This window comes from Scardinius erythrophthalmus, assembly GCF_964197995.2.
Source record: "Scardinius erythrophthalmus genome assembly, chromosome: 15".
In the NCBI taxonomy this organism is placed as follows: Eukaryota; Metazoa; Chordata; class Actinopteri; order Cypriniformes; family Leuciscidae; genus Scardinius; species Scardinius erythrophthalmus.
In genome coordinates, this window is record NC_138235.1 from 36,752,239 (window position 1) to 36,778,731 (window position 26,493).

At 34.2% G+C, this 26,493-nt stretch overlaps 2 protein-coding genes and 1 long non-coding RNA gene across 4 annotated transcripts; 2 read left to right on the forward strand and 1 right to left on the reverse strand.

Annotated features, from left to right (window-relative positions):
- Window positions 1-7,030: 7,030 nt before the first annotated feature.
- Window positions 7,031-9,957, reverse strand: LOC308703233 (uncharacterized protein; the record flags this gene model as incomplete). The annotated part of the gene is made up of 3 exons (XM_081386554.1): window positions 9,622-9,957; window positions 7,086-7,249; window positions 7,031-7,039 (listed from the first exon to the last, which is right to left on the reverse strand). The coding sequence occupies exons 1-3, from the start codon at window positions 9,938-9,940 to the stop codon at window positions 7,031-7,033; spliced, it is 492 nt and encodes a 163-aa protein (XP_081242680.1). The 5' UTR covers window positions 9,941-9,957.
- A 7,259-nt stretch (window positions 9,958-17,216) lies between these two features.
- On the forward strand, window positions 17,217-20,107 carry LOC308702941. Its single transcript, XR_014031662.1, has 5 exons — window positions 17,217-17,357; window positions 17,777-17,855; window positions 17,993-18,148; window positions 18,702-18,794; window positions 18,908-20,107. It is a non-coding gene; the product is annotated as an uncharacterized lncRNA (long non-coding RNA).
- An 808-nt stretch (window positions 20,108-20,915) lies between these two features.
- LOC308702980 (uncharacterized protein) lies at window positions 20,916-25,635 on the forward strand. Of its 2 annotated transcripts, XM_081386179.1 has the most exons (5): window positions 20,933-21,443; window positions 22,851-23,156; window positions 23,315-23,470; window positions 24,367-24,441; window positions 24,559-25,635. In XM_081386179.1, the coding sequence occupies exons 1-5, from the start codon at window positions 21,392-21,394 to the stop codon at window positions 24,681-24,683; spliced, it is 714 nt and encodes a 237-aa protein (XP_081242305.1). In that variant the 5' UTR covers window positions 20,933-21,391; the 3' UTR covers window positions 24,684-25,635. The 2 variants fall into 2 exon arrangements, with proteins under 2 accessions (XP_081242306.1, XP_081242305.1); XM_081386180.1 differs by lacking the exon at window positions 24,367-24,441 and having other exon boundaries at window positions 20,916-21,443; window positions 24,559-25,596.
- Window positions 25,636-26,493: the final 858 nt, after the last annotated feature.

The following is a 26,493-nucleotide window of genomic DNA, read 5'->3' on the forward strand; positions in this document are numbered from 1 at the left end:
TCAAGCTATGCCCTAGCAACCATTTAGAGCACCATAGCAACACAATATATGATATTTGTGAATCATTTCAGGCAAAAAGGCTTTGGCAATAGATGCCTGTTGACATAGCGCTGTCTGTCAACTATGTAACATATAAGAATAAAGTGACTAGGCTAATTTCTAAACATCCTATTGAATATAACAGAATAAAACTTCTCTTTAATAACATAGTGCAGACTCAAAACTGAAATCAGTGTTAGCTAAATTAAACAAATAGCAGGCAGGCCTAAGTCAAACAATAATGAGGAATGCCCATCTCCTCACTTCTCAAGATTATCTCCTGTGAGTATGTAGGTCTAGGTGGTCTGGATCTGGCACAACTTAACCCAGGCCAGGGGCGTAATTTGTGGGGGGGTTGGGGGGGAGATAACCCCCCCAATATTTAAATCTATGCATTACAACCCCCCCAATATTTATACCATGATCACATGAAAAATATGCAGACCCAAACTTCAACCCCCCCAATGTTCAAACCAAATCTACGCCCTTAACCCAGGCCCTCTGGCACAAATCACCCCAGACCCACAAGTTTGAAAAACTAGCATGATCCAGCAGTTAAGAGCTAACATCATGCTAACTGTATAGACTCATTGTGTTCCCTACTAAAGCACTAAAACATGTGTGACATGTTTTCAAACTTGTCTATAATTGTTCAGACACTACAATCAAAAAACCTTAATCATAGAAATTTTACTTTGAAAGGGAAAAAACATTTAGTTTTTTGCACTAAAATGTGCTTAACTCTCATGCCATGTGTCTCTCTTCTTTGGAGGATGAGTAAAATTGATTGCTTTTCAAAATTATGTGGTCACATGACCAATTTCTTCTATGGTTTTCCAGAAACAAGGGGTGGAACTACTTCCCCCCTGGCACAAATCACCCCACTCTCCCCTATGTAACTTAAGTTCTAGTTGAAGGAAAAGGGATGTTTGCCGTGCACTGTGTGTTCCATCTAGTGCATGTGCTGGGGAAACTTTGTATCTTGGATGTTTGGATTTTTTACATATATATATATATATAAAAAAATGCATCTTTGTACTTTACAAAAATGCTACAGGGTGTTTCTTGGAACAGGTCATTAATGTTTGGACTACCAAGAATATTTAGAATATTCAATTTTGTTGCAAATGTCGAGGGATTCTAGTCTTATATTGACATCTTGGTAGGCTGTGTGCGGGGGGCTCCAATTTCATATATTAAAAACTATCCGTGATCAATTGGGTATAATCAGTAGTAGGATGTTCAACGAATATTGCAATCTTGTAAGTGTTTATGGCCCTAATACAGATGAACCAAATTTTTTTTCATAATCTTTTCTTAAATTTGTCTTCCCTTCAGGGTATCTTAATAGTCGCTGGTGACTTTAATTGTACCTTAGATCCTAATTTGGACCGTTCCACAGGTATTGACACTAAACATTTGCAAAGAACATAATCAATATATCAAAGACTTTAATTTAAGTGATGTCTGGAGGCTTCAAAACCCAACAAAGAAAGAATTTTCTTGCTATTCCTCATCTTTCCATACTTACTCCAGAATAGACTATTTTCTTATTTCAAAGGACTTGATTGATTATATATCTAACTGTAAATATAGTAGTATTGTTTTATCAGATCATGCTGCTTTATCGCTGTAATTTACTCTCAGAACATAATAAATAAATAAAAGCCCATCTAGATGGCGTCTAAATATAAAGTGGCTACATAACCCTGAGTTTCTCGATTTTGTTGGAAATCAAACTGAAATTTTTTGAGTTTAATACAAACCAGACGTCTGCTTCAATAGGATGGGAGGCATTTCAGGCCTATATTAGGGGGCAAATGATCAGCTTTACTAGTTCTAAGACAAACAGATCTGCCCTTAAAATTATTGAATTGTAACAGAGTGTCAAGGATTTAGAAGAAGAAATTTTCAAACAAGATACTCCTGAACTGAGACATAAACTTTTGCTACTTAAAGCAGAATTGAATGACATCTCTACTAATAAAGCTTAAATATAATATAATTTTATTTATATTGACTAATAAAATACTCTAAATCATTTCCGCTTTCTCGAGGCACACGTCAGGGATGCACCCTTTCGCCGCTCCTTTTTACATTGGCTATTGAGCCATTGGCTATTGCAGTACGAAGAAATGGAGGGATTACAATTGGTGGTCTTGAAAGTAAAATAGCTTTATATGCTGATGACATTATATTATTTCTATCCAATTTAAGTACATCTGTGCCTTCTTTATTGGGCCTAATTAAATCATTTGGGTCTTTTTTCAGGTTATAAAGTGAGTGAGTCAAAATCTATGATTCTATTTCTAAAAGAATCAGAACGTCCCAGACCCCCTTTAAAAATGCTCATGAAGGTTTTAAATATTTTGGTATTAGTATCTGACCGCAGACATAAATAATTTGGCTACCAGCAATTATAATTATCCACCTAAATGAATCACTGAATCAAATTAATAAATGGTCATCCCTACCAATTTCTCAGATTGGACATATCAATATATTAAAAATGAATGTTCTCCCCAAATTCTTATATTTATTTGAATCAATTCCTCTGCCCCCACCACATAATTTTTTTCTGTAATATGAAGAAGCTTTTCACCAATTTTATTTGGGCAAATCGACGTCCCAGGCTGAGGCTCTCTCTTTTGTATTTACCATAAAGGGGAGGGTTGCAGTTTCCTAATCTTAAGTGGTAATACAGGGCAGCTCAGCTAAGAGCAGCAATGTTTTGGTGTACAAACAGAAATTCTATCCCTTGGATACGGATTGAGGCGAGTACAACTCAACAATTGCCTTTGTATCTGTACACAGCCCCTGCCCAAATTGAAAAAAGCCACTTCCAACCCCTTTGTTAAAAATACTATTGTGGTATGGTATGAAGTTTTGAAACATATTGGACAGATTCCACAATTATCACAATTTACCCCTATTTGGGGAAACACTGCGTTTACGCCAGGGACACATGATGGTGGTTTTAAAATCTGGGCATTAAATGGTTTGAACAAAGTGGCAGATTTATTAGCAATGAAACTATGCTCAGTTTTCAGGAATTAAGACAAAAGTTTGATTTGCCTAAAACCCATTTTTTTTAAATATCTTCAAATTAGGAATTTTATCAATAAGACACAGCATCATTCTCTTCTCTTACCAGATCTGTCCCCTTTAGAAAAAAATACTTTAAACCGCCTTAATGGTGCTAGGCAAGTTTCCTTGTTTTATAGACCGATTTCCACTAACTCCAAGGAAAATACGGAGTGTTGTGGCAATTTCTGGCAAAAACAATAATTAAACAATCATCATCACTGCATAAGAGACACCAAGAATCAAATTGTAATTTAAAAGATATTTATTCTCTTCCATGAGGCTTAGTGTTGTGGAAATTCTTTTCTCAACTTTTATCAATAATTGTAAGACAGTAGGATATCTCAAAGGTTAACAAAGATCAGCTTTATTTCTTGCAAGAAAGGCTGTTCACACATCAGTCAGAGTCTGATATGAGAAGCGCGTCGACTTCTCCTTTTTGCTCAGCTTATATACACAAAACACATCCTGGTCTGTCTCAAAAGATCGCCTTAGTTACCTTAAAAGGCAACACGTCTCTGTTCGAGATCTCTTGTCCAACATAAATTCTATCTAGACAGAACAATATCACGTCTGCAAAAGTTTCCTGTTTTTAGCTGCAGCTTTTTCACACATTTTGCTTATCTCTATTTCTATCAAATCTGCGCACATACTTTTCACACTTGGAGTACACAAAAGGACATTTGAAGTACAAAAGGTCACTTGAGTACTCATAGTCTCTTTGCTACCCAGAACATCTTGTTCCTGCAAGCTTATATGATTATATTTCTTTAAATGCTTATGAGTAAAAATAAATGTTCAACGTTAACACAAGTTGCACACATCTGAAAGTAAAAAACACATCTAAAATGTAAAATTCCCATTACATTAGTCACAAAATCACAGCAGCTACCCAGTGACGTGAGCAAGACCTGACACCCAGCCCTGGAAATTCCCTTCTTTATACTCTGTTTTCTCTGTAGTTTTCCACTCACCCAGCATGGCCACATCCACATCACATTTAGAATAGAATGACCCCTCTAACCCCCCTTGGCTAAATTATCTTCCATAAAGAGTTAAAGGTTCTTATCCATTTGTCTTACTGTGTGTGTCTTGCTTACGTCAGGTGTACAAACATACATAAATTCCAGAAGAGAAACAATGCTTAAAACAATGTTTAAGAAAGTTAATGAAAAAAAGTAAAATATCAATTTTCCTACAACACGGAGAAAAAGCGTTTGGCTTGGTGTCAAGATATAGCCTAAGTGAGAATATAACAGAAGATGAATGGCAGAGTATCTGCTTAAAGGCCCAAACCCAGACAATTAATACCAGGTTTAAACTTCTGCAGTACAAGTGGATTATGAGAGTACACATAACTCCAGAATTACTACATAAATTTAATCCCAACATTCCCAATCAAAAATGCAAGAGATACCATTGCTTATGGAAGTGTCCTCGAGTTCAACTTTTTTGGGTAAAGGTTTTGGACTTTTTGTCACAGGTGGTGAAACAGAATGTCCCCAAATGTCCTAAACTTTGTATATTTAATATTTTCCCTGTAACTTGCACCTTAACTAGCTCTGGTAAGAAAATGTTGACCTTCTGTTTATAACAAGCAAAACTTGTAGTCGCTCGGCATTGGAAAAACACAGAAAGCCCTAATTTTAAACAATGGTTACAGGAATTGTCTGTAGTTTGGCTTTGGAGAATCTCACATATATTGTTAAGGGAAAACCTAAAAAGTTTTTCAAAGTATGGAACCCCTTTATAGGATTTTTGAAAGAAGCTGAACCAAATAGTTTATTTTCTGTGTAACCAGGCATAGGATGCACCATGTCATAATATTAATGTACCATTGTTTTGACTTGTGTATAGTATAGATTTTTTATTTTTTTTTATTGAAAGTATTCTTTCTTATTTTTAGTTTAAAAGAAGTATACTAATAGCACACTTGAATAAACTTCTTTTTAGTAAGGGACAAAATGTTGCAAGATATGCTGGCCAGCATGTTATTGCTTTGACAAGGAAGTTGATGTGCAGGGAGAAAGAGCTTAAAAGAACAACACTCTCCAAAATGCCATGAAAAAGAGATATACTAGAGAAAAAAATTGCATGACTCTTTTGTCTGTATGTTTGTTTGTGTCCTCTTATAAAAACTGAAACTCTTGCATAAATCACCCATTCATTCACTAAGAGCAAAATGAAGAGAAATTTCCTATTGAAAAGACATTAACAGAATTTTTAGGGTTGATTAAAAGTGATAGTTGACTCATCATCATTCACTCACCTTCATATGGGTCCAAACCTGTATGACTTTCTTCTGCAGAACAATGTCTGTTTCTGTCCATACAATGGAAGTCAACAGGCAGCCATGTTGTTTGGTTACCAACAGTTACCATGTTACCAATTGTTTGAACCGTACCTTTAAGATGAACAGTCTCTTCTGGTGGATAATGAATATACAATTACATTTATTAATGCATTGTCACATGTGTGTGTGTGTGTCTATATATCTATATAGTTTTAGTCTGTTGCTGGTCATTGTCTTAGCGTGCCTTTGTATTTTTTTCTTCATAACTGTTTTCCCCCTACCTGGATTATATTCTTATTTTTATATTCTTATCAAATGCTACACATAGATAATTTCCTTACCTCTCTTTCTTTCTCCCTTCAACCAGAATGTTATGCATGATTTTAAAAATAAAAAAGATAATTTGTATAAATATAACAAAATATAAATTATTTGAATATCTTTTCTGCCTTCCAGATATACCTTTACATGGATATGCACAGATATTCACATTCAGTTCACATTTATGTGTGTAGTGTATTTATTTATTTCAAAGCAGCTTTACAGAAAATGCATGTCTACATTACAGTTACAGAAATGCACATGCAAATCACAATGTTAGCTAACAATGTATTGATTTAAGGAAGAAACAATAAGCTCATTAAAGTGATTTTTACAAGTTGTGAACAAAGATTACAATATATATAAAATTTAGTATTGGTGCATGTTGATTCAGAGTATGCGTCATCTGACATAAAATATGAACAAATATAGTATTTAGTAGTTTATTATTTATAGCCAGTATTCTTTTATTTTATTTTACAAATAGTTTGATTATTAAAACTTATTTAAATTATCATTACTACTATTATCACCACTAGAAATACCAGCATCATCATCATCACCACCATTTTTACCATTAGCAACACCATCATTTTTATTATTTACATAATTATTTGTATAATTACTTTTAATCTCATCATCATTATCATCCTCATCATCACTACAAACAATACTCTCTCTATCACAATAATTATTTGTATTATTATGTTTACTATCATCATCCTCATCCTCACTATAGTTATTATTCTGCAAAAGCTGTTCAGGTCTTCCATTGTCTTGTCCCGCCGATGGATCTGGTATCAGGACCTCAGTTAGAATGTCCTCATCTTCCGAAGGAGGAGTCCGGGCCGCCATCTTGAAGGAATCACCTGTAGTCTGTTCACCTGCTGATTGTAAGAAAAGGAGAGTTTTGTCAAATCCCTAAGAAACTTTGTGATATTTGTTCATGATACAAACCCATCTTGTGAACTCACCTTTAATGTTGGTTTCTATGAAAAAAAAATTCTTTAGATACTTTTTGCAGTCAGTAGCTGCAGACTCCTTATTTTTCTCCTTCTGTAGGGAGACAAGAATGTGTAAATCACAGTCAATTAATACCAAAGTTAATACCAAAATAAACAAAACAGGCTTTATAAATCAATAAATGTAAATAATAAATCAATGTACCAAATGAATGACATTTTAATGATCTACTATGGCTTTAAATTAAATCCTTTCTGAGCAAAATATCTCTTTTACGAATTCCTCAAAAACAAACTGCATAGAATACATGGTCTTCACTGACCACTGCTGTCAATAAGGCTACAAAAACAGAAGTGTCGCTAGATTTTCCTCTGCTTATACTTGCCTTTAGACACCACCAGGCCAAACTGCACACTGCGATTATGCCCACTGCACTGCACACTGCGATTATGACCAAAATGGACCGATAAACTGTCCTGGGTGTCTCCCGGGCTTCAGGATTCTCCTGTGATGGAGGAGGATCTGGGCTGATGGTACTGGGTAGAGTCCCTGTATAGGACAACAATAACAAAAACAACAAGAGATATGAAGTTCTTCAAGACAAACTTTAAATCAGATTGGTTGCTAAAGCATTGGTATTTGGGAAAGTTTGCTAGCTAGTTGCTAGAGAGTTTTGGGAAGATGCTAGGCAGCTAAAGGGGACAGGGCTGGCGATATAACAGGGAGACAGAGCGCAGTGAAAAAGTAAATACTGTACCAAGTCAGGGAGAAAGGTGTAGTTTTTTTTCTCACAACAATTCTTACTGCAATCTCACAGAATTTGGCATCACAAGAACATTTTATTCACTGTAAAAACTAAAAAAAAAAAAAAAAAAAAAAAAATATGTTAGAGCAGTAGTCCCTTATGCCCGCTAAAAGCGAACACTTAATTTGAGGATCAAATGAAATGTAAGACAAAAATATTGTTTTCAGAAAGCATAGATGTTATATTTTGTTTTGCTATAAATGAATCACTAACACTAAACTGACAAAAATGTAAGCCACAGGGAGACCGCAGGCGGCTGTCATGCAGAAAGCCAGGAAATATAAAGATTTGTAATACAAAGTATTTTTCCAAAATTAAGTTAATAATACAGTAGTCAACACTTGAAGTGGATCGAAACCTTTCATCAAAGTTAAACATGAATTTTGAACAATACCCGTTCTTGTCTTAGGACAACTTTGATGAACTTTATTGATCCGCTTTCAATGTTGACTGTACTGTATTTTCGTGCCATGACCGCGCGGACAGGAACATGTGTGATGAAGCCATGCGCTCTTACTAGACCGTCTCATTCTAGCGTTTAATTGCTGGAGGACACTGGCCTACAAGCCTCAGAAAGCAGTCTGCGCTTCAGAGAAGAACGGCCACGCCATCTGCGCTTAAAAACACATTTCACTTCTAAATGAGCTTGCGTGGTAGGCTAAAGGTGTGGGCGCTTGGTGTCGGTACACATATTTTAAAAATTCATAAAAAATAAAAATGATGGTAGGCCTACTTGGGGACATGTAGAACAAAAATCTGGTGGAGTTTGTAGAAAATATTTTGATTGTATATTTTTATGAATTTTTAAAATATGTCTGTATAATGAGGTAAATTGTATATAACATTGACATATAATTATTAAAGAATGAAACAGTGTGGAACGAAGAATGGAACAACATTAAACACCACAGTGGTATTTGGGGACATGTAGAACAAGAATCTGGTGGAGTTTGCAGAAAACTGATTGATTTTATGAATTTTTTATGAATTTTTTTTAATGTGTACCAACACCAAGCACCCACACATTTAGCCTGCCACGCAAGCTCATGTAGATGTAGATGGCGTGACCGCTTTGATTGCGTCATACCGTGTGATGAAGTTGATCAACCTGCTAGACCCCATTCTGGAAGGGGGGGGGTGGGGGAGTAAGTGTATTGTCAAAAGGTTTGTGCTTTGTGAAAAGATTTAGTGACAACATATTACAATGTTAACATGGTACAATGACTGGTAGGCTACTGTTTTTATTATAGAAACAAATTTCACGATTTTAATTCAATTTAATTCTTGTGATCTTGATTAAATATCGATTCATTTGGATAATTATTAGGTAGGCTACATAGCCTACATATGCAAGATACTCCTCTCTGTTTTTCTAACCAACTAACGTGCTATAGTCATTAAATGGCTTTCCTGAGGTAAATGTAATACGTAACATTGTTCTCCAGCTCTTTTATTGACTCTACCGTGGTTGAAAAACACTGATTGATCGACATTATGTAGGCCTATATATACATTTCGACAGTGGCGTAACTTTGTTTTAAAAAGTGGGTAGGACAGGTGGGGTGGGACAGGTGGGGCAGTGCTAAATCAGATATATGTACAATCGATAAGTTGTAGCCTACTGTAACTTTCAACATATCTATTGTTTATTCGTGTTTATTTACTATTGAAGAGTAAGAAATGATCGATTCACGCGGCTTGAAATGAGGCGCTACATCGATGTCACGTCACATTTACAAGCGCAAAAAACGATATTGTTTAAACTTCGTAATAAAATTGACAGAATAAGAGCTAATTTGTTTCATATCAAAAGTAACCTGCGCTGTGTTGTCTGTCAGTGTCAGAACGCTATTTTTTTTTTTTTTTTCTCTGGGTGAGAAATGCAATTCTCAACGCGTGAGAGTTGGCAGCACTGTCTTTATCTAAATCTTTATTTTTGCCTGATGGAAATTACAGTAGGCTATAGGCCTACCTGGGATATATACTATATAGTGGAGTTCCAAACAATTAAATAACAAACAAACAATTAAATAACAAACAAATAAGTAGTTGTTGAATTCAGCCTTGACAAGACAAAACCTTTCGGCATCACTTTAGACAGGATAATAATACTAACCGTTGACTACGATTGATATTTTCTTGACGTTGTTGTTGCCGAAGGTGATGGAGGCAACGTAGTATCCATCACTGGCATTAAGAGGAGTTAAAGAGAAAATGTCCTTCCCAATGTAGAATGAAAATGTAGAGCTGTTCTTGTTTGTACATCCAGACTCATTCTCTTTAGGCGAACAGTAGTTCAAGATGTAGCAGTAGTCAGTAGTCTTTCCCTCCCGCTTGCAGTCTGCATTATTTTCGTATAGTGCCACTCGACTGAGGTTCTCCAGTCCAGATTTCTTTTCGACTAGGACGACTTTATCTCCCCTTTTTACCTCCATTCTCTCACGGCCACTCACAACACCTGATTAGAAACAAATAAATATGTGTACATTAAGTCAACGTTTTTAGATTATAAAATCATTTGATGTTTAAATATCCGAGAACTGTTTACATACCTGTGATGAAAAGTATCGCGAAAAAGCCGGTCATTTTTTTTCCACCGGTAGGCCTATATAATCATTAAGCAAAGGCTCCTCTTCTGGCTCACCTTACCGCTCAGGATAGGATACGAGGGGAGGATCACTTACTTTCAGCCAATCACTCAACTAGGTAGGTGTGGCTATGTGTTGTTTCCGTGTACAGGTATCGCTAAGTTCGGGAAAGTTTTTAGCCATAGCGTATGTTTCATGGCCGGTTTAAACCGCTTTCTTCCGGTATATGTGCAGTTGTCCATCTTAGTAAAGCTATATCATATGTTAGCTATCCGTTCTGTTATTCTAACTTATTTGTTTTGCGCATGTTTTTACTTTGTGGACTGAACATTAGCATAGCGCTAGCATAAACGAATCAAGTGTTGTAACTTACAGTTGAACAACATGATAAATTATTAGTTTATATATCGTGTATTTTTAGGATGTTTCATCTTATTAATTTCTACGCCATTTGTATGGGACGTCAAATGGAGGACTCCTTTAACAGACTAGTAGCAAAAACATCTGTTACATACAGTATATGTTACATGCATAAAAAGTGAGCAACATTTTTTATTTATAGATATTTCTTATTTTCTAACCATAAAATATGTGATTATATTATATAACATTATGTGCTATGAAACAGTTATTATTAATTATGTATTATTATGAAAAAAATATTTTATTGTGAAACATTTGACTGTAAAGGCCATCCCCACAATTGCAAAAGCATCACCTTACATAGCCTACTATGCAGTTTACTTTTCTAGTTTTTAAAGAGATAGTTATCAAATATAAAAGAAGATATTTTGAAGAATGATGGTAACCAAACAGTTGATGGGCCCCATAGTATTTTCCCCCTCCATACTATGGAAGTCAGTGGAGCCCATCAACTGTTTGGTTACTATTATTCAGCAGAAGAAATTCATACACATTAGAACAACTTGAGGGTGAGTAAATGATGACAGATTGTTCATTTTTGGGTGAACTGAACTGTCCCTTTAAATGCCCAGGTTCACGTACCCCTTATTTGGGAATCACTGGGATAGAGATGTATGTCCTGTGTAGCAGTAAACTCTTCCTGACCATGCAACACAGTTCACAGTTTGAAAAGAAGCCAATCAACTGTATAACACAAGGTTTATTTTCCCATTGACTGTTTATTCATTCAATAAAGAATTCACAAACTAGTTACCAAGAGAATGAGTTCATTTTTATCCTGCAAAAGAAGAATAGCAATCCATATTGTAAAAGATCCGGGTTATTTCTGCAGAATTTTCAGATGTGTAATGTAGACAAAATGGGCACAGAGCACAAGATGGCTTCAGCTCAATTATGTGTCAGGTTCAAATCACTATATCTATCCATCTATCTATCAACAAAAACAAAAATATCAGAATTCTATCCATTTGATGTTTTATCTCAGTGATGATCAAAAGAATAAACACACACTGTATGTTACAATCATCTGCAAATGAAACATTAGAAATTGTAATTTTACATAGAGTCTGGCCACTTTATGTTATGATAATACAGCAATCCACTCACATTAAATCTCAAGAATTCACTCAAATGAATGAATGTGTTCATATTTAATGAGAGATAGAAGAAAATGGTATCACAATGTATTTTTTCTTGTCTGTCCAAACTCGTTTGACTTACTTTCTTCCATGAAACATTTTACAAAATGTAAAAGCTAGTTTGACACACACACAAACGTACCATAGGTACATCAAAAGTACCATAAAAGTTCTCCTGAAACCAAGACAGTTTTGTGTGAGGAATTAAACCAGAATTTAAGTTCAAGCACCATTAGGAAAACAAAGGAAGAGGGCAGATTTATCAGTGAATAATTATTTAATTAAGATCTTTTTGTCACATTAAGTTATTAAATTACTTCAAAAAGCTTGGAATATAACTACTTTCATGATAATACTTTGTCCATTTTGGAGCTTGAAGGTAAAACTTTTTTTTTTTTTTATCAAATCCACTTTCACTGCATTGAAAGCAGCAACTCTGATATTCAGCAGAAATTCTCCTACAGAAGAAAGAAAATAGTTCAAAAAGACAGGAGGAGTAGATGATGACAGGATGATGAACTTTTCCTTAAATCATTTAAGAGTCTTGTACCTTCTTCTTCCTCTCATTGAGCGCCTCCTGATCTTTGGATAGGCCTATTCTGTGAGCACACGGGTCATAACTAACTTCTCCTCATAGGAAAGGGATACATGTACCTTTACAACAGGCACACCTTGTTCTGACTCTCCGCCCTGAGTGAGTGGAAACATCGACAGATTCAGCGTTCTGAGTCTCTGGCCTGTGAAGGAAGAGACAGATGCAGATGTCGTGCTCTGAGCTTCTTCTGAGGCAGAGATACAGTAACTAGTGTCTGTAAGAGACCAAACTTTTACACCTGAATCTATAAGGTGTTTTGAACCAATCTGCTGAATGAAAGATTTATTCATTAAAACAGTGATTTGCTGCCACCTATCGGCGGTTTAGTTTCATTTCCATCATTTCAGATTTCTAATCGAGTTTATTGAATAACTTTAAGAATTTGACATAAAAGATTATGCATACATTTAATAAGATTAGAAAAAATGCACTTTATAAAGGTAAAAATGCACTTTATAAAGGTAAAAATGCCTCCCCTCAAAAAGTTAATTTCAGTATTCAGTATACACAGTTTGTGAAAATGAAAATAACCTATTAAATACAATTAGAAAATGTTAAAAATATTAAATCTGTTATATGTTCTCATATTTATTTGTTTTCATTATATGTTTTGATGACACTTTTACATTCTTAAGAAATTGTTCACCCAAAAATGAAAATTTGTTGTTAAATTACTCTCAGACCATCCCAGATGTAGGCTATAGATGACTTTTTTCTTCAGTAGAACAGTAAAGAAGATTTTTAGCTGAAATCGTGATCCTTGGTGATTCATAGCCTAATGCAAGATAGTTATCGATCGGGCAAGAAACTGAACATTATTTATAAAATATTACCTGTAATCCACAGCCACGGCGAACGATATACTTATATACATATATTTATATGTAGGTAATTATTCCAAATTGAAACTGATATATATTTTGAGTCACTTAAATTGGTAAAAAAAAAAAAATAAATAAGAAAGCTATGTCAATAACTGATATATACTCAAACTTTTCAATTTAAAAAGGAAAAAAATCCTTTTATCCTTATAATTAATGTTTGTAAGTCTGCTTTTTTATTTTATTAATTCCATTCATGTTATTTATATTTTGCTACTTGTAATTATTCGATGTATAATCTTTGTTTATGGACTGTGGACTGAATGTTTGTAAATTAATTTCTAAATAATAATAATAATAAATAAATAAAACGATTTTTATGTAGCCTAGGTTGTGTTGACTGTTCTTTTTTAGTTATTGTTTTATAGTAAAATTCAGTTTCTAAGAATAACCCAACTTGTGAAATCCATCTCTTGATGTTTACCATAACATGCATAGATAATGAAACATTTACATATGCACAAGTCACATTTAAAAAATAAATAAAAAAAAAAGTGGAAAGAGTGACAATTTCCTGCCTGTAGAACTTGGTGTCTCTTCATGTTCACACACAGCTCATATTAGAAACAAAAAGAAGAAGAAAATTTATTTTTATCAATTAATATTTTATTTATTTTCACCAATTTCCTGCAAAAACATTGGTTTATATGTTCAACTAAAAAGTGCCATATTTTATTGGTTTCACTCTTTAAAGTTAAAAGCAACTTCTGGTCAAGGCCAATTCATTTACATACAACACTCTCTGAAACCACAAAAAACATCAACTTCCTTCATACCTCTTTAGATCATGCTGTGTCAAATCTCATAGTGTTGCAATACAGTCAGTGTGGTCGCTCATTACCACGTAATGCATCAAATGTCATTGCTTTATTCACACTACACTGTAAAAAGTGAACATGGGTCTAAGTTGGATTACTAGAACTATTTGAGTCTATTTATTTAGTATTTCTGCTTTCCTAATCGTAATTGATTATTGTACATTCATTCAACTTGAGCACAGAGAAATTCACAGACACTCAAATATCTCACTTTCACCCAAAGTATAATTTCCCTTTAAAGGGATCTCCGCGTCAGACGTTTTTTTCTGACGTCATGACGCACGAGCCTGATTTCAACTTCTGTTCCTCAACTGACAACCGCCATTTTCGTTCTCTCCGGACTCGGATGAAAAAGGTAGGTTGGAAGTTTATTTTAATTAGGGTAAACGTACCTATTAAGCTCAAGTACCCATTAAGCACACTACCATCTTGGAGCTCAGATTATAAAAAGAAACAGCAATGTATTATCCTATTTGATGTATTAACCAATTGATGTGTTTGTTACTATATACCTCCTGTAATTTTAAACCAATCAGACCATTGCACACTGAGATATGTGTGTCCATGTGTTCACACTGTCTGGCGGCTATTTTCAAAGCTGTCTGAAAACTTTCACCAGAAGAGGAGCCCCTCAGATGTGCATTTTTTATATGTTTAAGCCTTTATTTTGAAGAAGTACATCTTCTTATTGCAAAATTAAGAGATTAATGTTTAGACTTTTGAATATTACAACCTGGAACCTGGATGTGGGAAATAATTACAGTTAGATCTAAAAGATAGTTTTAGCAACATAGCCCAGATGCTACGAACATAGCTAGCTTACTAGCTGTATAAGATTGTGTGCTACATTAATATATTACTTCACAGGAATTAATGGCTTGTACTTTTAAATCCATAATATTATAATTTTACATTTTATTGATAGTCTGTGGTTTTAAACTGCTGTAATTTTTAAAGAATTCATATTATTGTTAGGTGAGCTTAAAGGGTGCACTACTATGACAATCACACAGCTTCAGTGTGACATCAATTAGAAAAAGCATAATTTCATAGATATTGTCTATAATAGTTGTTCATATTAAAATTGGTATAAACTTAATACATTACCTAGATTATTAATTTAGCTAAATATTTTCCTTTAAATTTTAATTTAATATTTATTAATTAAAAAATGTTTTTGCTCCAATTAAGCACAGTGTGTGCTCCCTTTAAGCTCACCCACATTAAACGTCTATGTAAATACTTAATAATCAGAATTTAAATATTAACTGATGGTTGTCACTATGTTAATCTTCAAAAAAATTATTAATAAACTTATTTTCACAGTCTTAAGATGACAAAAGCTAGACGAAACTATAGTGTATGCCCAAAGATGAAAGAGGCATGTCATACAAAGAAGGAGCCATCAGAAACCTGTCGTATCTGTCCAAGAAGTTTGGAGTAGACAGGAAAGCTCTGACCCAGAGAGTTAAAGGGATACTCCACTTTTTTTGGAAATAAGCTCATTTTACAACTCCCCCAGAGTTAAACAGTTGAGTTTTACCGTTTTCGAATCCATTCAGCCGATCTCCGGGTCTGGCGGTACCACTTTTAGCATAGCTTAGCATAGATCATTGAATCAGACAAGACCATTAGCATCTCTCTCAAAAAAATGACCAAAGAGTTTCGATATTTTTCCTATTTAAAACTTGACTCTTCTGTAGTTACATCGTGTACTAAGACGGACGGAAAATGAAAAGGTGCGATTTTGAGAGTATAGTTCCTAGCCATATCAGCCTAGAAAATTTAAACTTTACATTTTCCGTCGGTCTTATTACACGATGTAACTACAGAAGAGTCGAGTTTTAAATAGGAAAAATATCGAAACTCTTTGGTCATTTTTTTGAGAGAGATGCTAATGGTCTTGTCCGGTTCAATTCATTATGCTAAGCTATGCTAAAAGTGGTACCGCCAGACCCGGAGATCGGCTGAATGGATTCGAAAACGGTAAAACTCAACTGTTTAACTCTGGGGGAGTTGTAAAATGAGCCAATTTCCAAAAAAAGTGGAGTATCCCTTTAAGGAGCACATTGGTTTGTTTTGTTATTTGATTTTTCAATATGGGTTACATAGCTGAACGTGGACTAGTCTAGATGTTGCAATGAGTTTGAATGACACGTCACTATGAATAGGATAGGCTACCTGATCAAATTGAATGCCTTGTTGCTTGATTTTAGTGTTCTGTTTTTTTGTGATTGACTCTGTACCTTCAAATAAAACTTTTTTCAATTATTCCTTAAAAAGGTTGTTTAAAATAAACAAGATTTTTTTATAAAACTTGTTGTGAGCTTATTGGGAACAGGGGTGTGCTTAAAGGGTACAAAATGTACCCATTAAGCACAGCCAGACTTTTTATATTTAATGATGTATATCTTAATTGAAATACTTTTGTCATTTAAAATAAAATGAAATATTATAGTGTGAGAGATTAATATTTTATTTTAAAATAACTTCTTGTACTAAAACCAATATCTTGTGCACTAAAAATGTCTCAATGTAGATTTTGGTGAGCTTAATAGGTACGTTTACCCTAATATACTCGAAAATGCAACTTTTGGACGTGTGTTTTAGTTGTTTATGAGTTAATTAATGTTGTTTGTGAACATGAATACTAACGAAATCGTAATTAACCGAATTTTTGAACGTACGTTTGCGATATAGCGTTACTGAACATGTTCTATGTATACAATATGTTGCATTTACTCGTTTGTTTTATAAAAATGTGTTCAGTTTGGATCTTGGTAGTGTGTGTATAAAATTATTTTTTTAAATTGATGCCTCCTTAACCGTCTGTGCCGCGCGAGATATTGGAAATGCTTTGGGCGGGAAGTGCTCGGGGAGTGGGATAAAATGCTTGAATTTGATTTCCTGCAGTAAAATATTGAGTATGCTTTTTAAGTAATGTTTGTCTGTTCTTTTATTTGTCTTTGAAAACGTTTGCTAGCTCTGATTTATTCATCGATAAATTTTTTCGCCCAGAAATATGATGATGATTAAAGTCATTGAGTGCGTCTCAATCAGCTCCCTAGTTAAGCAATCAGGGCACTGATCAGGGAGTCAGCCCATTGCCTGATTCCCTGATCAGTGCCCTGACTAAGTTACTGAACTAGGGAGCGGATTGAGACGCACTCATTGTGCTTCTGTGCTAGCTTCATCCAGGAAAAAATGTCAGGGTTTTCTTTAGTAGAAAATTATGATTTCTATTTGTAGAAATAGTAACGTTAGTATTTTCACAATTAATTAATTAATTACTTGACTTGTAGCAAACCATTTTCTACCACTTAAATACTAACTTACAAAATTTTACTCCCCTTAGAACCGAAAGCTTTTTTAATATTTAAGGAGGACACTTTGCTATAACGTTACATGGTAAGTAATTTCTATTATTTTAAGTAATTTATTCTATAATAGATAATATTAATTACTAATGTTGGATATGTTTGAGTAAATTACATCTAATGTTATTGACTTGCATTTTATCCTCATTAAGAATTTTCCAACTAAAATTTGCATTAACTCACCCTTATGACATTCTGAATGCATGTGCCTTATTTGGTTTTCAGAAAAATATCTCTTTTGTTAGTACATACAGTGTAAACCAATTTTGAAGCTCAAAATGATTACGGTACATGACGTGACATACAGTATTGTGCATGTAAAAGGTGCACAAGTACTAGCTGATTTAATATGAACAATACCAAATTTAAACAGTGTTTGTGTCAGTTTTTCTTGTGTCAGACTTGCATTGAAAGGAGTTTGTGTTATAAAATATTTACGTTTGCTTACAGATGGCAGGAGGTAGTGAACCAGGAGCTCAGTGTCAGGGATTTCAGGGCGAGGTGGCCTGCGCTTTTCAGACATTACGAGGTAATTGAAAAAATAAGTTAAAGTTCTAGTTTTACTGGCTAAATACATTATTTGAGTTGATATAATACAATTTTGCATGTGCAGTTTGAGACTGTTGTTGACAGTGTTTTTTTGTTGTTGTTTTTTTCTGATTTCAGATCAGTGCAGAGTTCCATAGACTTACGGCGGTTCCACTGGAAGACACGTTCTTTGCACAGTTAGATGTATACATGAGTCAACTAATCGGAGTAATACGTTCCAAAGGAGGAGCAACCCGTGAGAAGACTGTCGCAATTTTTCACATTTTGGATCGGGTACGTCTGTGTTTTAAATTAATATCAACTACACAATCTTATTTTAGTCACAGTATGTTTAACAGTAACATTTAATTGTTAAATACTTGTTTTATAGCATAGAAATTTGAAATGGTCATCACCACCCAATCAAAATGGACAATTTAAAAGTGATAGTTCACTCATAAAATAAACAAATGCTGTTAATTTACTATCCAAGATGTAGGTGACTTTTTTTTCTTCAGTAGAACCGTAAAGAAGTTTTTTTTTTTTTTTTACCTGAAACTGTGGTCCATTGTGATTCATTTAATGTAAGTCAAAAAGAGTAAAAAAAAAAAAAAAAGTAAAACAGGCAAAACAAAATTAATACCTGTGGGTCCTGACAATTCATTGAGGTTTTATGAAGCGAAACGATCGGTCTATGCAAGAATTATTATTTTTGACTCTCAAAGTGACTGTAGCCATTGACTTGCATAATATGAATCACAGAGGACTTTTCTCTATTCTCTATTACAGATTACTCTGAATTTTTAAAATAAGAAAAATAATTTTTTTATCAATTGCTTTTTCACAGACTGAAAACATTCACGTGAAAAGAGAGTGTGTCCTGAAGGCCCTAATCGTTTTCCTGGGGGAAAATCCGCAAGATCTTATCAAGGAGTGCCTTGTGAGTTGAAAGTCCGCATATTCTATTTTTATTTAATTTTTCAGAAAGTACAAATTTGTGTTTTGTAGTTATGAACGAAAAATGTAAAAAAAAAAATATGTACACTACTTTAGGAGAACCAACAAGATGATTGTGAGGGTGAGATGGAGCAGCTCACCATGGCGGTGTATGTTATTCGGAAGGAGGGTGGAGAACATCACTAACCACCGGCTGACATAGGTGTCGTCATCGAGGGTGTTAAAGTTTTGAATGAACTGCCTTCGTTCACATCAGCTTGTGCCTTGCTTCTCGGGATGATATACATCATCAATCTGGCTTATCCAAAACCACTTCGCTTTACATTCGAGGTATTCCAGAAAGTTCTCTTGCAGCTCGATCAGCACAAGATGTCACCCAAAGTTCAAAGTCTTTTCAGGAGACTACAGTGAACTCGCAGTAATGTTTGAATGTGCATATGTGTTTGAAAGAATGTCTCTGTTTTAGTTTGTTTCATGTGTTCTTATGTTTGTGAGGCTATCCATTTGTTCAGTCATATGTCTAGTATGAATGTGTAGTTGTTCGAATCTGTAGGTGATTGGTTCCCTTTACATTGGTGAAAGGGTATAAAAACATGGCTCAGTTTAGTGCATTACCTGTAAGCTGTTCTAAAGCACTTCTAAATACACTTAATGGTTCAAGTTGTTCCAAACCTGTATGAGTTTCTTTCTTCTGCTGAACACAAAAGAAGATGTGTTGAAAAATGTTGGTAACCAGACAGTTGACCGTACCCATTGACTTTCAGTCTGTTTTTTTTCCTGCTGGAAGTCAATGGGTATGGTCAACTGTCTGGTTACCAACATTTTTCAACACATCTTCTTTTGTGTTCAGCAGAAGAAAGAAACTCATACAGGTTTGGAACAACTTGAACCATTTTTGAGTGAACTATCCCTTTAATTGTTTTTAGGTGGCTCATTTAAAGGATTGGTTCACCCCAAAATGAAAATTTCCTAGATAACAACCTCTTCTTCAGCTGTGATCGCGTACAGCCCGTTTAAACACTTCAAAGACTTTTGAAACTGCATTGATTTGGACTTAAATACGATGGTCACCAATGAAGTCCGTTGTTAGAAGAAAAATCCAGAAATGTTTTCCTCAAAAAACATAATTTCTCTCCCACTGAGGAAAGAAAGACATGGATATCTTGGATGGCATTGGGGTGAGTAAATTATTAGGAAATTTTCATTTTGGGGTGAACTAATCCTATTATAAAGGGCATAACCACTTTTTATATTTTTATTTTATATTATATATCTTTTTATAAATATATGCATTGCAAAGACAACTTTGCAAAAAGACTGTTATGGATGTAAAGTGTGTCAGTAAATGAAATTTCATTGAGAAATCATTACAAACTGTTCATATTTGTTGTGCCAAAATTTGTAATATGGAAAACACTGTTAGCGTATACATGAATTAATGGTAATAAATATCTCTAAAGCAATTTGAGTCTTGTGTGATTGACCTAGTGAAATTAAGTTGAGAAAATATAATTAATTAAGTTGAGGAAACATAATTTTTTAAGTGTTACCAATTGAAGTAATTTTTTTAAGTTGATCCAACTGTATTAGAAATTAAGTTAGACTAATGTAAATAATAGGATTGAATGAACTCAAATAATATAAGTGTGATTAACCTAGTGAAATGAAGTTGATAAAACGTGATAATTTAAGTTGAGAAAACTTAATTTCTTTAGGTGTTACCAATTGAAGTAATTTTTTTAAGTTGATCCAACTGTTCACTTTTTACAGTGTATACATGAACTCTCTCTCTCTCACACACACACACACACACACACACACACACACACACACACACACACACATATAAAACCCAGACTACATTAAATAAAGGTCCACTTGCAGTGAGAAAAACATGGTTTATATAATTGAAAACCGAACAATTCTGGTAGTGTGTTTAGTTGCCATTAGATGTTCAATTTAAAACCTGAAAACTAGTTGACGAGTTGATAGTTGTGATTCACTTGACCATTACGTCTAAAACTTTTGGTTCTTTCTCATATGATTTGTTTACTGTACGATAACTGGCTATAACCAGGGTTTGTTTTCTTATGTAACCTGTGTCAGTGGGTGGAGAGGTGTGAATGAGGCTGCAACAGTTAAAGTGATGAGAGATGTTTCCTCAATCTGCATTCTGCAGTCGATGATCAATGATTTTCAGATACGGTGGACTTTTATATGCAGCAGACAAAGTACTTGTGACGCACAGATGCATCAAGGGACAATTTACATGCATTATGACTTGGACCAAGAAATGGAAGTTTTAACCATCACAGACATCAGGACTGTGAATCTGGACTCTTAACATCCGTCAGTCTTGGTGAGGGTCTTGTCTCAATATCTCGATGGCCATTGGTGCAGAATTGGATGTTATTTGATACTGGGACAGGATTTTGGGAGTAAGGTTTCAGAAAAACACCTGTACCATCTAATGACTGCAAGACAGAGCTCACTTCCTCTTGATGATCGAGAGAATATCTTTACATAAAGTTCATCACTTGAGCTCCACTCGCAGCGCTGAATATTTGATTCTCCTTGAAAATGTCCATCAGTATTCTGGCTCTTGTCTTGGGTTTCATCGCTGTGCAACAGGGTAAGCTGTTTTTATTTTATTTTATAATAATATTCTAATTTTGTTTTTGCATCTAGTAGCTTATTGGAACATATTTATTAACTGATGGTGTATGCTGTGAATGGTTTTCAATAAACTTATTTTTTTCAAGAAAACTATTCTCACATTAAATGATAAAACAAAAAGTTGCAGTTCATCTCATATTGGCACAGGAGTACAAGCGCGCAAACATCTGATATGACTTGCTGTGACATTGAGCTTAGCTGATATTAACAGAAAGCTCAGAATGCCAGAATTATATCATATTTTTATGTGTGTCATGTGTCATGCCATAATTCAATTTCAAAGAAATACTTTCTGGTTAGTCGCAGGTCATTTCCAACCATAATTGTTTTAACACCTTAAAATGACCAACTTCCTTTTCCACTCTTCAGATCGCTTTCAGTCAAACCACAAACTTCTGCTAGTGTTGCAATGCTGCAATAAATATGTATTGTGATCTCACTTTCAGCTTAGTCTATACGACTAGACAGCAGAAGCTCTGGTCCACAATTCAGTTTATTGCCAAGAACTGTCCACTTAGAGCGAAACAGCCATCTGATGTGTAAAGCAATTATTTAGCTATTTTTACACTGTAAAAGTTGCTGCCTTAAATTTAAGTACAATCAACTTGGATGTTTAGGTCATTTCAACTTAAATTACATTAAACTGACTTAAAAATCAGTTGAATCTTGTATGACAAAAAAAAAAAAAAAAGAAGAAAATTGCATGACTTATTTTGCTGGGTTAAAGCAATGTAAAATCATATTTTGTCATAACTTACACTCTAAAAAGTGCAGTTTGTTTTTTTTAACTCAACTTTGGGTCAAACATGGACAAACCCAGCTGTAGGGTTAAATTTTTACATTACATTTTTAACCCAACATTTGGGTTTGTCCATATTCGACCCAAAGTTGGGTTAAAACAACCCAGCATTTTTAGAGTGATCATTTTTTACAGTTTACTGACTGTTTAGAGGCAGGGTTATCTGAGATACGTAAAGTATATTATGCATGGAAAAATGTACAGAAAAGTAAATATATTTCTCACAGCATTACACATTGTATTGTTTGAATTTTTTTGTTTAAAATCCTTAGTATCAGATCTTATTGAGCTTCTCTGTTGTATTTTACACCCTTAAACCAATGCACTGACAGTCACCAAAAAAACAACAACTTTCTCTCAATCTTCTCTAGCTTTCACTTTCTAAACATAAATGTAAATTACACTTAAAATTAACAGAATGTTTATTGTTTTTTACAGATGTGGCATTCTAACGATCAAGATTTTTTCTTATAATGTTACCCATTTGTTGGAAGTAACAGATCTCATTAGGCTATTCATCTGATTGTTTACCTGTATATTTAACCTGTTCTCATATTGTTTCAGTGTGTGGAGAGATTGATGACATTGAAACAGTTAAAGTGAAGGAGGGAGGTTTCCTCAATCTGCATCCGGGACTTCATGATCTAAACGGAGACGTTCAGATACTGTGGACGTTTGAAAGCGACAGACAAATTACTCGTGTTGCACAGATGTATCAAGGGAAAATTTACACACATTATGACAAGAGACTCACTGGCAGAGTACAGCTAGACCGAGACACAGGCATTTTAACCATCTCAGACATCCGGACTAATGAATCTGGACTGTATAAAGCAGTAAACATGCAGAGATATGAAGTGGAAGTTTATGGTAAGTTACAACTGCAGTCAATATGGAAAAATAACTAATAATATGGGATCAAAGCATTCAGGATAATAACTGCTAATATAGGACAGGATCTCAAATGGTCTCATGATATATGTGTCATGGTAAAATTGGTGATGTACATGTTTCTTCTCGTCCTAAAGCACCAGTCACTGTTCCTGCCATCAGCAGTAGCTCAGGAGTTACTGTACACACATCTACAGCAGTTACTGTACACACATCTACAGGAGTTACTGTACACACATCTACAGGAGTTACTGTACACACATCTACAGGAGTTAGTGTGCACCAATCTACAGGTATGTCTCTGTTTATATCTGTCTTTTTGTAATGAACATACAAATATCATCTGAAATTGGCGTCATGATTACTGATATTCAAGTCAGGAGGGGTTCAGGGCACTAAGTGTACAACATTTTCTTTGAAACAGCTTGCACTGGTGAATCACAATAAGACTAGAAACATAAGTTAAATATACAAAGTGAAGAAAAAAAAACTTCAATAAAGGTAATTTCCTGATTATTTCAACATTAAACATTTAATATCTAGTTGTGATTTGTCTGGCTTTCAATGGGGACAGAAAAAAATACTAATAACATGCAAACTTGACGGATTGCACCTAGTTAGGAGGACTAGTGATGGGAAAACGAGGGTTTTTCAAAGCTCTGAAGCTGAACATCACTGTTTCGAAACTGGCGGCACCTGCTGGTCAAACCAATGTAAATGCAACGAAAACTCAGTACAAACATGTAATGATGAGTAATTGCAAATGCTATTAAATGTAATATACACATAATTAAATCCCATTCAATATGTTTATATATTAAATAATCAATTTGTAGTCCTTTATTTTCTGTTATTATTAGTCAGGGCTCAATGACTTTCTTTTTTGTAAGTATTAAAATTAATCAAAATGATACAACAAATGAATCTACGATATGAAACCTTCAGAATTTTAAAATGGTTCGAAACATTATGAAGTAACAAAGCCTCGTTTGCTGAAATCACCTGACTTGGCGAGATTGAAGCTCCGAATCACTGAATCGAAACAAAATATCAGTTTCTTCATTAAGCAGTGTTTCGAAAGCGTCACTAATCATCACTAATAGTAAGGACGAGGTGACAGACTGCAAACTGACAGCACTTTTAAAACACTCAAATAACTTTAACCTTACAAACTATATCTGTCCACCAGGAACATCACAGGAATCACAGGCGAGCAACAGCACCACCCGTCCACAAACACACGAGTTCTACCCTAATCATCAAGGTCAATCAGCTTTTTGACACAATGACATTTGCTTGTGTTTCCACAAAGACAGACTTGTGTGTAGAGTTAGGTTTATGAATAACACCCTGCCTGTGTGTGTTTCTCCTGAATCTCCAGACTCTGTGGGGAGTTGTGGTGGTGAGGCAGAGGCTCTGGTCAGACTGATTCTGTCTGGTCTGGTGGGGATTGCCACTGTCGTCTTTCTAGTTGATCATATAAGATGTTGTACAGCCCGAAGATGAGATCGATCTTCCGTGTGATGATGATGATGACGACACAAATCTGTGCGAAATCACGTGATCAGTGTATTCTTATTTTAAGCGATGCATATCGCCATTCTCACAGTCACTTCTACTAATCTCTTCTTTATGCACAAAATAAATCATTATAATATCAATCATAATATTATATAGGATTCTTCCAGTCTGACCTTTATTGTAAAATATTACAAAATATAAAATACACAGCAAGTTAAAGTGTACAAATAAAGAAAGGTTTTATAAATAAGCAGTTTATTATGTGCACATAGTACATGTACTGCAGTGAAAAAAGTGGCATAGAAACAATTTTTACAATCAAATACTTAAAATACATTCAATACTTTAATGGTTTTCACACTTTGTTTGGGTAGGAAAGTAAGGCTTATATTTTACAAAGCAGCACCAAATTTAAGACACACCTCTCTTGATATGAAACTGTAGGTTGTAACAGTTTTTTAAATGTTTTTGTGAAAAAAATACTACAATTGTTTTTAATAATAATATAGAAAAAAGGAGATTTGACTTTAAAAGGGTCATATCACCACAGAATATTTGAGAACACCTGAGCAATGGCCACACACAGCTTTCAGGCACTTATAGGCAGATTTGTAGTTTATATTGAATGTAGTTTTGTTGTAGACTAAAGATTGCTAACGGTTAATGATCAGCATTATTGCAACTTGGCACATGAAATAAACTGACTTGCAGAGGCATATCAACTATTCTACAAGAACTTCAAATGTGGTTCATCCAACCAGACTTTAGAGTCTGAAGAAATGTTTTAGGAGAATTTAGTTTCAACTTCAAATTATATTGTGTATATAGTATGCTGTAACATGGAAATGATAATGTATGCATTTAGGTTTCAATCTTTGGTCTAAATGCATTATGTTCGAAATAAAAAAAGAAAATTAAATAAAATGAGATGAAGTGTGCTTAATTTGATAAGTTCTAAAAAGTGAGAAGTCATTTCATTCAGCTTATTTCAGGTTATGAAATAGAAGTGCAAATTTTCAGGCAAAAATAAATATATGATTATACATAAGTGTAAGTGTATAAGGGAGCAGCTGAAGGAGAAAGAGAGAGAATAATAAATGCTGTATTCTGCTGTCGGGACATTAATCGGAGATATCCCTTTGTAAAGAAACACTACGCGCCTGTAGATTTTGGTAGACATGTGGTTATTTTTCAAGAGCCACTTAAATAGATAAATGTGTGTATATTTATAAATAAATCTATTTGCTACATGAATACAACCTACTGATTAAATACAGCATTTGAAAGGTCCAGCTTTTATCCCTCATCTCTTATTTCTCATTTTCCTGTGCATCTTGTAGTTGTGGATCTTGATGAGAATGGTCCGGACGAGCATCATTTCACTTAATGCTTAGTGTAAGAGTGTTATATCGAAGTCGTTTCTGTCCTCTGAAAGCAGAACTTCTGTAAAACAAAACAAAACCACAATTACAGAATGTAAACCTACAGTGAATTGTAAACTTTTTAATGCTAAAAATAAATTTAACTGCAGTTCGCCTCAACAACATTTTATTGTGGTAAGAACATGTGTGGTTTGGTTATATATATATATATATATATATATATATATATATATATATATATATATATATATATATATATATATATATATATATATATATATATATATATATATATAAATAAATAAAAGGTATTTATAGTTCTCACACATTTTACTCCAGTGAATAGTTTGCAAGGTAGAATTATTTTTGAATCTCAATTTATATCTAGATACCTTAAAGTCTTTACTACACAT

What these genes read in the sequence shown, in the direction of transcription:
- LOC308702980 (XM_081386179.1), top strand. Translation starts at nt 21,392, where the DNA reads ATGTCCATCAGTATTCTGGCTCTTGTCTTGGGTTTCATCGCTGTGCAA. An exon ending in TAGTGTGCACCAATCTACAG is followed by an intron (nt 23,471 to 24,366) that starts GTATGTCTCTGT and finishes TCTGTCCACCAG; the next exon opens with GAACATCACAGGAATCACAG. An exon ending in GTTCTACCCTAATCATCAAG is followed by an intron (nt 24,442 to 24,558) that starts GTCAATCAGCTT and finishes CTGAATCTCCAG; the next exon opens with ACTCTGTGGGGAGTTGTGGT.